At 40.2% G+C, this 15,086-nt stretch overlaps 1 protein-coding gene across 3 annotated transcripts in view; it reads left to right on the top strand.

Moving 5' to 3' along the window:
• sipa1l2 (signal-induced proliferation-associated 1 like 2) overlaps positions 1 to 15,086 on the top strand; it is a 127,156-nt gene that overhangs the window by 98,725 nt on the left and 13,345 nt on the right. For all 3 annotated transcript variants that reach the window (XM_051672181.1, XM_051672180.1, XM_051672179.1), the window contains 4 exons: positions 875 to 1,296; positions 3,413 to 3,637; positions 6,213 to 6,339; positions 9,050 to 9,269. In XM_051672181.1, the coding sequence (XP_051528141.1) occupies positions 875 to 1,296; positions 3,413 to 3,637; positions 6,213 to 6,339; positions 9,050 to 9,269 (994 nt within the window). The remainder of the gene's footprint in view (positions 1 to 874; positions 1,297 to 3,412; positions 3,638 to 6,212; positions 6,340 to 9,049; positions 9,270 to 15,086) is intronic.

The raw sequence follows: 15,086 nt of genomic DNA, 5'->3' as shown, positions 1-15,086 counted from the left end.
TTACCGTGGAGACGTAGCGCGTGTGGAGGCCCACACTATTCTCCGCGGCATCCACGCACAACTCACCACGCGCCCCAACGAGAGCGAGAACCACATCATAGCGACCACGAGGAGGTTACCCTATGTGACTCTACCCTCCCTAGCAACTGGGCCAATTTGGTTGCTTAGGAGACCTGGCTGGAGTCACTCAGCAAGCCCTGGATTCGAATTCGTGACTCCAGGGGTGGTAGTCAGCATCAATACTCGCTGAGCTACCCAGGTCCCAACAGAAGGGTTAACTTTCCCTTGTGTCAGTTTAGCGATTCATCAAGATTACCATAGATATTGTGTCCATAAATATAAATATACACAATACAATCAGCATAAATCTGTACTATTGTAGTCGCACTTCTGGTTCACGTTACATCCGACAAACCTTAAATAGCAGCAGCTGAGAGTTGCTCAGATTGTGAAGCTTTTCCAAGCTTTTAACCCGTACTTTTTTAAGAGTCATTTTTAATTAATAAGATAGAAAAATGCAAAAAGTAAAAGTACCATATCCGTATTGGCCACAATGAGCTGTGAATTATCGGTTATTGGTTTGGTCCCAAAATTCCCTTTCGGTGCATTCCTAGTTAATTCAAACCCTCATGAGTTTATTTTTACTGTAGAAAAGCAAACAAGACTCTGAAGATCTGCAAACTGATCTTCCAAAAAACTACACATTTTGGATGTCTCCCTAATATAACACACTTTATTCTACTCATCAGTTCATTAGTAGAGGCTCTATGTACTGAATTTGGGTGTCAAATAAGGGAGATTTTGAGTTTCACTATTCAACTCAACTCTTGGCATATATGTTCTTCCAATATAATAACCATCTATAATCTTCCAGAGCAGTGAGAAGAGCTGCCACAGTCATTGCTCCAGCCACTCCAGTAACAACACCCTCTCCAGCAACACTTCAAGTGGCAGCGACGAGAAGCATTTTGGATCTGGAGACCCGATGGATCCGGAGTCACTGGGCCTCACCTACATAAAGGGAGCGTCCACAGACAGTGGCATAGATACAGCACCCTGCATGCCCCCTCCACCCCCTTCTCTGCCTCTGCCTGGGGTGGGACCATCGCGGATGGTCATGAGTGACGGGAGGGTTGAGGCGGGACTACCCTGGGTTCTGGAGTACCACGATGAGGGCAAGGCGGAAGAGGGGAGGGTAAAGATGTTCCTGTCTCAGGGGTACGCTCCTGCTACAGCCACCGGACTCACCACTGACGGCAGCACTGGAGATCTGAGCGAGATCTCGTCCCTTTCCAGGTGAGATGTGCGAGAGCACAAACAAATGAGGAACGAGGATAAAGCGTTGCTTGTACAGTAGTGTTTTGGCGGAAACAATGTATTTACGGCTAGTCACCCATTGTGACTAGCACATAGTTCAAGTTCACCTGTACATTCGCTTCATTCTCTGTGCAGATTTAAGATGTAATATTACGTTTATTTTGTAGTTATAATGATAAATCTCATATATGTAGGATGTATTTGAGTGAGGTAATGAACCTGTTTGTAATGCAGGAAATCCCCAACATACCATAGATTAATTATTTGAATCAGTTCTTTCTAGATTTTTCTTAAAGAAAGAAAACATTGTTAGCACATTGTAAATATCGTGCAGGATTATTTTTACTTGTCATATTTTTGTCAACATTATGTTCCAATTTATGTAACTTTTTCATTCTTTAAATACTTTCTCTTATCCCAGCTTAATATGCAGAGACAGCCATAAGTAAACCATTCATTGGTTAATTGTCTTGAAAACTGAAAACACTGTGTCCCTGTGGCGCTGTGAAAATTCCTCTGTTTGTTTTGAGCAACACGTCTCAAGAGAGACAATAACATTGACTCGACCAATGGCGCGAGTTGGGGGCGGGACTATCTGTTTGTGTGATCAACGGCAGATGGGGGGCGTATTCAGAAAGCTGTTTTGAAAACAATATTTATTTTTGCAGTTCTGTTTTTTCGGTGCAAGTGGCGCAGAAATTACATACTTCCGCTTTAACCTCTTCAGCTCTGGGGCATTTTTGGGCTGCCGTCTGAAATTTATCACACTAAAATTTAAAAGCTCACCATTTGCACATACTGTGGACTAATTGCCCCAAAATTTTCTCATTTTTCAATCTTATAATAAATCTAAAAAAAATTGTCCTAAATTTGTAAGCATGTAATTCTGGTTCTATTCACTCCATCTCCCTCCAAAAAGTCTTATTTTGTTCCACTAGATGGCAGAAAGTACTAGAAAAAAGAATTTTTCGTCAATCACCTTCCGTCACAAAATGCCGATCTGAAATGTAGGTGGCGCTCTAACTATTTTAGCCCTCACAGATGTGCTCGTCCATAGACATTCAGTCTAATTTTCAGTTCACGCACCACCCCCATTGTTTCATCATATATCTTGGCTCTGAGTGGACTAGAAGCGCAATCTAGGTGCCATTAGAAAGCTGAGATCCTCCCTTTGCGATGATGTATAAGATTTTATCCTCAATAGTCAACAACGTATATTTCCGTTTATTTGTTAGCATGCTTTTCCTGCTGGACTGCATATTTTGTTCTGGACATCTAAAATATAACATCGGCTTATTCACACAAGCAAGCTCACAGACAAGTAAACAATGGCTAATATTTTAGCTAATAGCAGATATAAAGTTTTTAGCTATTTGGTGCTTAGAGCAGCAGGGATCAGCGCATAAAAGAGACATTTGTATTTGATGACTTACAGAAATCATATTTCACTTTGTAATTCTTTTGAAAATTGATGTGAGAAAATCTTGAGTGCCTTATAAAAGGCTTCATAATTATCAGTAATGGTTATATTATAGTTACTGATCTAACAGGTGTTTCGTGTCATAGCTGTTACTATATTGTGGATTGACCAATCAGCATCCAAGAGAAAATACCTGATTTAAAATAAAGATTATAGCTTTGCTGTTTTGTTTCAAAACCAGCATGTATCAGTGAAGAGAATGGTTGAGTATTATTTCTTATTCATTCTGATTCAGTTGCCTGATAACATCCCATAACATCCCATAACTTCCTTTGTTCTTGTCCTTAAAATGCTTTTCAAACCTGCTAATCTTCACTTATAGAAGTGGAGGGAAACGCATATTTCTAAGTATTGCAATATTTCACATCACAATACTGTATCGAAATTCTAACGCCAAAAACCCGATATTCCAGTATGAGCTAAGAATAAAAGTATGTGACTTGATTTATTTGTAAAGATGTCCGTATAGATCCTCCATCTGTTAAAATACAAAAGCAGTGTTTAAATGTCAAGGCTCCACATCTAAAAATACATGATTCATGTTTCTGTGGCACATTAATGAATCACTTATTTAATCAGCTATTGGTCATACGATGGTCCTCCATTTTTCCCCAGTGGTTCTCGACATTCTGGAAGCCCATCTGAACGCTGTTCAAAGAACTCCGGCTCCATGGACCCCTCAAAAATCTACATTATCTCTCCTACGGACACAAATTTTGGGGGAGGACGGGAAAAGTGCCCACATAGCTGTCAATCACAAGGCGGCATGTATTTGGCTGGCTGGAAGAAAGGAGAGAACGAGCACTCACTGGAGGAGCAGCAGCAGGCCAGTGATTTTAGGTAGTAAATCTAAGTAATACTTAATTGTTTAGTGATTTTATTGAACATTGAGCAAGCATATTGATTCTGTTCTTGTACTAGAAAAGGGTTTCCCAACCGGCATATACACTATATTGCCAAAAGTATTCGCTCACCCATTCAAATAATTGAATTCAGGTGTTCCAATCACTTCCATGGCCACAGGTGTATAAAATGAAGCACCTAGGCATGCAGACTGCTTCTACAAACATTTGTGAAAGAATGGGCCACTCTCAGAAGCTCAGTGAACTCCAGTGTGGTACTGTGATATGATGCCACTTGTGCAACAAATCCAGTCGTGAAATTTCCTCGCTACTAAATATTCCACAGTCAACTGTCAGTGGTATTATAACAAAGTGGAAGCGATTGGGAATGACAGCAACTCAGCCACGAAGTGGTAGGCCACGTAAAATGACAGAGCGGGGTCAGCGGATGCTGAGGCACATAGTGCGCAGAGGTCGGCAACTTTCTGCAGAGTCAATCGCTACAGACCTCCAAAGTTCATGTGGCCTTCAGATTAGCTCAAGAACAGTGCGTAGAGAGCTTCATGGAATGGGTTTCCATGGCCGAGCAGCTGCATCCAAGCCATACATCACCAAGTGCAATGCAAAGCGTCGGATGCAGTGGTGTAAAGCACGCCGCCACTGGACTCTAGAGCAGTGGAGACGCGTTCTCTGGAGTGACGAATCACGCTTCTCCATCTGGCAATCTGATGGATGAGTCTGGGTTTGGCGGTTGCCAGGAGAACGGTACTTGTCTGACTGCATTGTGCCAACTGTGAAGTTTGGTGGAGGGGGGATTATGGTGTGGGGTTGTTTTTCAGGAGCTGGGCTTGGCCCCTTAGTTCCAGTGAAAGGAACTCTGAATGCTTCAGCATACCAAGAGATTTTGGACAATTCCATGCTCCCAACTTTGTGGGAACAGTTTGGGGATGGCCCCTTCCTGTTCCAACATGACTGTGCACCAGTGCACAAAGCAAGGTCCATAAAGACATGGATGAGCGAGTTTGGTGTGGAAGAACTTGACTGGCCTGCACAGAGTCCTGACCTCAACCCGATAGAGAACCTTTGGGATGAATTAGTGCGAAGACTGCGAGCCAGGCCTTCTCGTCCAACATCAGTGTCTGACCTCACAAATGTGCTTCTGGAAGAATGGTCAAAAATTCCCATAAACACACTCCTAAACCTTGTGGAAAGCCTTCCCAGAAGTTGAAGCTGTTATAGCTGCAAAGGGTGGGCCGACGTCATATTAAACCCTATGGATTAAGAATGGGATGTCACTTAAGTTCATATGCTTCTAAAGGCAGATGAGCGAATACTTTTGGCAATATAGTGTATATAAAATTGAATACATGAAATTCATATTTATTGGATGGTTATTATTACTTAAAATATCAGGGTGGTCTCAGAAAATATTTTAGATCAAAGGTGATCAGCCATAAAAAAAAAAAGGGCTCTCCTTGATTTGAGTTTCAGATTGTGAAATTGATTTGAGAAGTAGCATGTTTTACAACTGAATTAAGTCAGCGTTTTAGGTCCATGACACATCTCTGCTGGCGATGTCTCAGAAATGATCGATGTCAACAGACATTTTATATAACCTCCATCAAACAGAATCCAGAGAGAATGTACTTGACACCTGCCACCTCAAATTATCAAACTGAAGGCCAAGTAAATGTTTTTCTGACAATCAGTGCATATACAGGGTTTGATTGACAAGCTCATCGGGTGACACTGAAGTATTCCTGATGCAGACAATAGTTGTTGGAGATTCATATATCTCTCGTGTCAGCTTTAGAAAAATTGGGGACATGGCTTCCATTCAAAGCTCTGTGCGTAATCACATTTATGTCCCTCTTTGTTGTGTTTGCGGTCTCAGGGGCTCAGAGGTCTTGTTGTCTTTATTGCTAAAGACATTGTTGAGGAAATCAAGGTAGTTTGGTCATTACATGGTTCTGTATCTTCACCCCAGTGTTGTTTCCTTCCCACTTGTCTCGTAAGAACAGCACTCTCCTCACCCTTAAGGTCACAGGAGCCAATGATCTGTTTTGATTTGATCCCTGATGTCCCACTTGAGCCCCCTTTGCATTTGTTTATTGGACCATAATCCTGTACATCAGCTGTTTTGTCACTACTGTGGCCCCTCCCTGCCCTATTTCCTGTAGACAAAGCCCTTGTTTGTCTGGTTGCAGAAGAATGTTTTGTCTGCAGCACTTTGAACACAAATACACAGCATATACAGGGTTTGACGCTCACGCAAACATGTCCTGGTCACATTTCACCCCAAAATCAAAAGGGAGAAAAAAATCGGAATTACATTTTACATAAAGAAAAATACGCCTTTTTGTAGAACCATATGTGTAAAAAAAATATATATATATTTCAAATTTATTTCTATTCCATTTTTGTGGTGAAATATTGACAGGTTTCGTGAAATTTACCCACCGATGTAATGCAGAGGCATTTCACAAATAATGTTTTAGTCTCTTGTCATCCTTCCGCCACTTTATCCTTTGTTTCACTCCCTCTCGTCCTCTTTTTCTCCATGTCTCTTTCAGGCGGCAGTATTTGACAGACCCGTCTCATGTGGTTAATGCTGGTGAGAAGGTCCAGACGCTCTCTAAGGAGGACTTCCTTAGGATGCTCCTCCCCGACAGTCCCCCGGGGCAGACAAGTCGCTGCAAGGTGAGTTCAGAGATGACTAATGCAGCGAACAACTGCTGATTTAGTCAGAACATGTTCAAGCAGTGACTGAAAACAAAGAAATTGTTTTAAGCATGTTTTGTGCTTACTACATAATTGATTACTGGTGTGTTACGTTGACAAGCAAACCAACTAACCAATCAGCATCTTCTGCAACAAGCGTTTGGTGGACTAAGGGTCTAGAGGAAATGAGGTCACGAATGGGCTTTGGAGCCCAGGATGCTCCACGGTAGACGCAGTTGTCCTGTGTCAGTCATTCTCCTCACCTGATCTGAATAGTTAACCCAGAAATGATCATTCTCTCATCATTTACTCACCCTCATTTCGTCTCAAACCCGCATGACTTTCTTTCTTTTACAGAACACAAACGAAGATATTTTGATAGATATATATGAGGTATTTCAATTCATACAATGCAAGTCAATGGGGACAAAAACTTCCAATCTCCAAAATGTCCCTTTTCACTATAAATCTCGACATCTGCACTTGCATTGTATGGAAATAAACACATCATATACCTATCAGAAGAAAGTAAGTCATGCGAGTTTGAGATGAAATGAGGGTGAGTAAATGATGACAGAATTCACATTTTTGGGTGAACTATTCCTTTAAGAATGTTTTGTGAATCTAGCCTCAGAACACCCTCGCAATACCTAACTCGGACACGATCATGTGTCGAATTGTTTGTCTGGCTCCTTCCCCTCACCAATAGGCCCCCCGTCAGGACTCTGTCCATCACACCTGCATTATTGATGAGCGTGCTATGACTCTTATAGGTCTGACTCACAGATACACAGTCACTCTGATGGCCGACACTAATGTTTTCTCTCCTCACCCTCCTCCTGTTCCCCACTCCCATCTCTCTCTCACAATTCAATTAAGGGATATGTGCTTTATTGCCACGGCTGTTTTATTAACAATATTGCAGAGACTTTCACATAATCATATTCTGATGAATACTATCTTTACTTCCCCTGTCTCACCACTCTCTCTCTCTCTATTCTCTGCTTTTTCTCTCACAATTCAATTTAAAAGTAGTTTTATTGGCATGGCTATTTTTACACACAACATTGCCAAGGATCAATATGCACACATACAAAAGCAATAATATTTTATCATACTACTACTACTAATAATAATAAGAAGAAGCAGAAGAAGAAGAAGAAATAAGAATAATACATTTATTGTAATTTTTTTATTTAGTTGCTTTATTGATTGATAGGTATGTAGATTGCCTTAAAAATAAAATAATAATAACGTGCCATTTAATGTTAATAAAACAATAACAATGTACAATACCTGTCAGTGACTTGACGCTCTTTTTTATTTTTTTTAACCTGATTTTTATATTATTCAATAAAACATTACAAATGAAATTCACACAAAACAACACGTCTTCTATGATAAACATGTTTTCAATTATTGATGTTTTTCAAATATTAGTTAAGTCATTTTGATATTTTTTTTTCTGGGCCTTAAAGTCAAAAATGTCATTTGGTGTAACCGTCTGGAGACAGTAAAAACAAATTCAGTTTCATTAAAAGTTCTTGAAACAAGAAATGTGCAGAATAACCTTTGTTATTATTTCTTAAAAATACGTTAGTGTGAAACAATTGTATTTCATAATATGATTAATATTTTAAAACCATGGTGGACCCTTTTAAAACCCTTTTCTCCCCAATTTTGGAATGCCCAATTCCCACTACTTAGTAGGTCCTCGTGGTGGCGTGGTTACTCACCTCAATCTGGGTGGCGGAGGACAAGTCTCAGTTGCCTCCGCTTCTGAGACCGTCAATCCGTGCATCTTATCATGTGACTCGTTGTGCATGACACCGCGGAGACTCACAGCATGTGGAGACTCATGCTACTCTCCACGACATGCACAACTTACCACACGCCCCATTGAGAGCGAGAACCACTAATCACGACCACGAGGAGGTTACCCCATGTGACTCTACCCTCCCTAGCAACCGGGCCAATTTGGTTGTTTAGGAGACCTGGCTGGAGACACTCAGCACACCCTGGGATTCAAACTCGCGACTCCAGGGGTGGTAGTCAGCGTCAGTACTCGCTGAGCTACCCAGGCCCCTCTTTTTATTTTATTGTTACACCGCATTATATTATTATTATTTTTTATTATTATTATTTTTTTAGCATTTATAAAATGCTATAAATGTTTAAAAAAAAAAAAAAAATTGAAACCAATATGGACTCAAAGATTATATATATATATAGAAACTTCACAAGTGTGGTTTAAACTATTTTAAGCGATTTCTCATTTTTATCATCTCGGACAACATTATCTGTCAATGTCCCATACAATAAACATAAACTAAACTGAACGTTTAAGAAGACCTTAATAAACGTAACAAAGAATACATTATTATGTTGTGCAGACAACTCTTGAATGTGTTAATCAGAGCAGTTTTTATTTTCTGAGATAAACATTTGGAAAGAGTTTTCAAGTCATTTTTATTTGTAAAGCGCATTTCACAACACGCATCGTTCTCTGTTTTGTTTCTGTAGTGGTGTAGAGATGTTCTGTCAGATCAGACTTTCTGTATAGCGCCCGATAACATTCCATTTTACTCTCTTTTCCCTAATGGTCCAATATGCATTTTTACTTGTGTTCATCATTTGGTTTGTTCTAATTTGGTTTTGTTTAACTGTTCTGGTCATTTTTTTCTTTCAGATACCAATTGCCGGTCAGTCTCCACGTCGCTCACTGTACCGGACTCTGTCCGATGAGAGCCTGTGCAGCAGCCACCGAAGGGCGCTGTCTTTGGCCAGCTCCCACAGCTCCATGCTGGACCAGGCCGTGCCCAACGACATCCTGTTCAGCAGTGCCCTGCCCTACCACAGCACCCTACCACCTCGCATGAGACTTAACCACACCGCTGGTCAGCTGAAAAGTGAGTTTTCGCCAAGTTGCGCACCACAGCTTTTGCGATGTCATCAATATGCCGTCAGAGTTCCGGTTCAGTTTTTCCCATTCAATTTTTGGCCATAAACCAAACCAACCAGCTTCAAGGTGAATCACAGCGTTACAAACTTAAATTTGAAGCAAAAAAGTATTTGAAAACCAGATAGTAAGATACATTTCCTTGCAAAGATACAAGACTGTGTACTTAACGACTTTAATGAGGGAAAGAACTACAATCCCATGAAGCATTGCCAATGACATAATCGGATTAAAAACGATGGAAAAATGTAAAATTGATTTAAAGTTACCGATTATAAATATAGAAGCGATATGTTTTGATTTACATTTGCTGTGCACTGTGAAAGTTGGCAGTCACTGCAGAGCTCTTTTGCTGCACTTTGTTCACCGTGATTCTCTGATTGGTGATTCTCTTATCGTTTCCTCACTTACCCGGCGAGGCAGGAAGGCGAGGCCCCGGCGGGCTCTCGCTTCTGGCGTCAAACGCCCGGCACCCCTCGTGGCATGGGCGCGACCTGCCCCGGGGACAGTCGCAGGTAGGGAGTTTGACTGGGGCGGTACACCTGTCAAACGGTAACGCAGGTGTCCTAAGGCGAGCTCAGGGAGGACAGAAACCTCCCGTGGAGCAGAAGGGCAAAAGCTCGCTTGATCTTGATTTTCAGTATGAATACGGACCGTGAAAGTGGGGCCTCACGATCCTTGTGGCTTTTTGGGTTTTAAGCAGGAGGTGTCAGAAAAGTTACCACAGGGATAACTGGCTTGTGGCAGCCAAGTGTTCATAGCGACGCCGCTTTTTGATCCTTCGATGTCGGCTATTCCTATCATTGTGAAGCAGAATTCACCAAGCGTTGGATTGTTCACCCACTAATAGGGAATGTGTGCTGGGTTTAGACTGTCGTGAGACAGGTTAGTTTTACCCTACTGATGATGTGTTGTTGCAATAGTAATCCTGCTCAGTACGAGAGGAACCGCAGGTTCAGACATTTGGTGCGTGTGCTTGGCTGAGGAGCCACTGATGCGAAGCGACCATCTGTGGGATTATGACTGAACACCTCTAAGTCAGAATCCCCCCTAAATGTGGCGATGCCGCAGGACTCCGATTGGCCCGGGATAGCCGGCCCACGAGGGCTTGGTGAGGAGAGCTGTTCGAGACGGGGCCGGGGGGCAGCCGGATGAGTGCCGCTCCTCTCCCATCACGCACCACACGTTTGAGGAGAACCTGGTGCTCACTTCAGGATCATGGATAGTGTAGTTCTTCACCAGAAATTCTGCTATTAAACATGATCATTGAAATAACACAGACTGATGGCTTCAGCAGAAGCATATACCATCGATTAACAGCCTCGGAGCTCACGTTAGGTCTGTCTTTAAACGTTTATAAGTTATCATTAAAAATCAATTCCCCTATGGAAAAAAATGTATGTGATTTTTACTTCCGGAGTCTAACTGTTTGCGCTTGTGATGAGTCAGTTGTGCTTTTTGTTTGCTAATCTTCGATTGTTTAGATTGTTAGTGTGGCTTTCTATTTTACATTCGTATTTTTGTTATTCCTAATAACTGATTAGAAAGAATCTGCGCTTACTTTTGGACAGAGAGAAATGAAATGGAAAATAAAGAAAAGTCTACACATATTTCTTCGGTATTTTCAGTACAGCTGGTCACGGGCTGACAATGTTGTCCAGTTGTTTGAATGTGCTTTTTTCATTCTGGTTTATCATTGTAGTATCTACTATTTCAGATAAACTCATCTCTACACTGGATGTAAAAACAAAATGAACTGTGATTGGTCACTTTTTAAGTCCAGCAGACAGACTTTTCTGGCATGCAGGACTAGGGTGGCCACAGTTACACTGCCGTCTGGCCCCAATAAGCAGTCCACATCATCTCCACATCCATCACTGTATCAACTGAGACATTACAGACAATGTAAAGGCTTAACCGATTGCCAACAATATCAACTTTTTTTTTTTTTTTTTGGCTCATATCACATTTTTCCATCTCTGCAGTAAGTGCACCACAATCCTTCCTATTACAGTCATTTTATCCTCAACAGACTTTAATGTGGTACTTAGTAATAAGGCAAATAATGATACTATAATTTGCTGCTAATGCACAAGAGAGTTAGTGTTAAACTATTACAGTATATGTTTAATGAAATATTCTTGTGGAATGAATAGTGTGTTGTAATAGAAAAATCATTGTAAAAGCATGATTGTTGTACATCATGCTGTGGTGCATTAGGGGCCATCCACAAGGGAGGCGTTCTTGTGTTAAAAACAGCTAGAGCACAGCAGAATTAAACAGAAGGCCCGTCTAAAAGCGTATGAGCTCCTTTTCTAATATAAACTCTTAATACGCTTTTCCATATATAAATATGCTATTCCCGCCCCTAGATTCATCTGATTGGTCCATTGTTTTAAAATTGACCAGTGTTGGGTAAGTTACTCAAAACAAGGAATCCACTACAATTTACTAATTACTTTACTAAAAAAAATTAATCAGATTACTTTACTGATTATTATATCTAAAAAGTAATCACATTTTACTTTTAAGTTACTTTCTAAATTACTTTTCCGAGGAAAGTTTCAGCTTCACCTTCAGCTGTCACAGAAACACTAACAGACGTGCATTTGAATTCATGTTTTAAATGTGACTTAAAAGTGCTTAAAAGTAATTACTTTCACTGAAAGTCAGTAACTGTAATCTGATTACAGGAATTTAAAATGTTATGCATTACATTACTTTAACTAAAAAAGTAATTTGATTACAGTAACTAATTGCTTCGTAATCAGATACACCCAACACTGAAATTGACATTGATCCGCTGCAATGTGTGTCAACTTTTTTAACAGGACACGGCATCTTCTGAAACATTTGTAGCATCGTGACGCCCAAAAATGACCATCTAGTGCATGTTTACATTGACCAATGATTAAAAATAGCGCAGGCGGAACACGAGTGCATCGTTTGTGAACGATCCATAAAGCCGTGAAACGCTAATGATATAAAGGAACAGTTCGCCCAAAAATGAACATTCTTTCATTGTTCACTTACCCTGATGCCATCCCAGATGTGTATAACTGTCTTTCTTCAGCAGAACACAAATGAAGATTTTTAGAAGAAGATAGAGCTCTGTCAGGTCCTTATAATGGAAGTCAGGGTTCCCATGAGTCCTGGAAAACCTGGAGTTTTGCAGTGCAGTTTTCCAGTCATGGACAAGTCATGGAAAATTTGAAAAATACCTAAATGTCCTGGAAAATAATTATTTGTCCTGGAAAATATTTCAGTATAATAAAAGGGTTTGACTGTGTTGCTAGCAAGGTTTCTATTACATGTACAAAAACATGGTAATGATCGGGACTCGGAATAGGAGTCAGATACACATATTTGTGTCGTTTTGTCATTGCCAGCAGCTGTGCATTGTGAAACAGCATCAAGAGAATCGATAGGTTTGTTTAAGAAACAAGTCGATAATTAAAATGTTTTTAACTTTAAATCACCGCTTCCATCCAGGGTTCTGATGCTGTTAGAAATGGCCGAACTCTCACGTGAAGGCAGGAAGTGCTTTTAACAAGTTAATAACGTTTTAATTATAGATTTATTTTTTACACAAATGTATCGATTCACTTCAGAAGACATTCATTGATCGACTGGAGTCATGTGGATTACTTTTCTGCCGCCTAAATAAGACTTTTGGACTGTTAAAGTGCTGGCACCCGTGTACTTCTATTATAAGGACCTGACAGAGCTCTATCTCCTTCTAAAAATCTTCATTTGTGTTCTGCTGAAGAAAGACAGTCATACACATCTGGGATGGCATCAGGGTAAGTGAATAATGAGAGAATTTCCATTTTTGGGTGAACTATTCCAATATAATGCATTAATGAAAGTATGCGTTGCATTCTCAGTGAGCGAGTTTACATGCACAATCTTACCCTGATTATGCTTAATAACCCGATATGTAAACGCTTTAACAGGATTTCCTTTATCGGGGTAAGGTCATAAACAGCTTAAGAATAAACTGATCGCCGCACATAGTTTTTTGCATTACCCTGATTTAGCATTGCATGTAAACACCTTTATCTGTGTTTTTACCAGCTTATCCAATATGCCAGGGTTATTATAGTTTTGTATTTTTAATTTCGTTTTTTATCTGTTTCATATTCAATTTGTCATTCCAGTTTAGTGTAGTTTAATTTTGCTTGTTTTTATTTTAGCTGTCGTAGAGTATTTTATGACTGCCATAAGCTAATGCGTTTACTGGTATCATTTACATAAATATATCTGACTTCATTAAATATCTCAGTGCAGTTTTGTGGTACTTCTATCTAGTGGCATTTAAATGTTTAATTAAGGTGGATTGTAAATGTTTTACATTTTATAATATACTGTGGTCAGTTTTCTCAGTTTTCAGCTACTGGCAGAACAGTAGTTCGATAAGAATCATGCTGAGCAAGTTAGTTAAATCTGTGTTAATAGCTGGCTACCTGGAAAATAACACATCTATTTGAGGGAAACTATCGCCCCCTTGAGTACTGTGACTTGTCCACAGCAGCGTAACAATGCACGTTATGTTCGCCGGGACTGTCCGCTCGCAGAGTTCTGGCCCAACACTTGCGTCTACATACATGCATAGAATGCTTCTGGCCTTATGCCTCTTGGCTTATTTGGCATAATGATACTTGAGCTGCTCTCCAGCTGTCTGAGGCGTACAGTTCCTCTCTCATTACGGCAGAAATCAGAGCTAGCCAATTTCATTCCTTATTTAAATCACTCTCACCTCTGCGCTCTCAGGTGAAGTCTGTTTGAGCAGAATTTGTGTGAATTAGTGAGTGTGTCCCCGCTAGGACACCTAGAACTTATTTTACTGTGCCTCTGTGACTGTGCAAAAGTACATCTTAATTGTGGGTAAACATGACCTTTGGCCCTCTACTATCGAGCATACTTGTCCTATCAAGTTCTCAGCCAGTGGGCTCATATTTAAGGGTGTTTTAGCCTATATGGTGGTTAGGGCCATTCAGTTGTGTCCCCTGTGACCATCTTAATTGTCTCTTAATTGAACTGGTCATCATGTCTAAGATAAATGGTTTAAGTGTACTTGTAGTCTGTCATTAACTAAGTTATTAAGTAAAGGTGTATTTTGGTCAGAGAATGTTCTATTGAAGTATGCATGCTTTAAATGTGTAATTTCTGCACCACTAGCATATCCAGATGGAACTACAAAATAATGAATAATGTTTTCAAACAGGTTTTCTAAACACTCCCACAGTCTGCCATTGGCCAGCCAAATGGATAGCCCCGCCCTAAACACATGCCATTGTTTAAATTAATGTTGCTTCTGTATGTCAGGCTGTTACTTAGTTTTCTCTGTATTTTAACCCTTTAGACTCGAATGGCCAGCCAACGTGCCCGCAAAAAAATAAAAAAGTTATTGTCAAAATATTAATAACTACTGTCTTGACCAACACAAAATAGGTATCGTATGAAAGCTTAGAAGTTCTACTTTCCAATGCATTGCACTATACATATTTTTGCAATCAGAAAAAACATGAAACTGGTCAAATAACCATGTGTCATATGTTAATGGAAAGCTCTCAAAGAGTAGAATACAACCAGCCTATATGTCTTTGACAATTATGTTGGTGTTGCTTATATGCCGCGTTTTCGCTTATAACTTCACGAAAAATAAACAGAACATAAAATATCACATACCTCCTTAGAGGAGGTGATTATCTTTCAAACGAGACCCCACACAAGGTAATCAGATGCATAGATCATTAGATAATCC

Source organism: Myxocyprinus asiaticus, chromosome 35 (assembly GCF_019703515.2).
Source record: "Myxocyprinus asiaticus isolate MX2 ecotype Aquarium Trade chromosome 35, UBuf_Myxa_2, whole genome shotgun sequence".
NCBI classification, from domain to species: Eukaryota; Metazoa; Chordata; class Actinopteri; order Cypriniformes; family Catostomidae; genus Myxocyprinus; species Myxocyprinus asiaticus.
The sequence above is the reverse complement of the archived record's forward strand: the minus strand, read 5'-3'. Positions and strand labels throughout refer to the sequence as shown.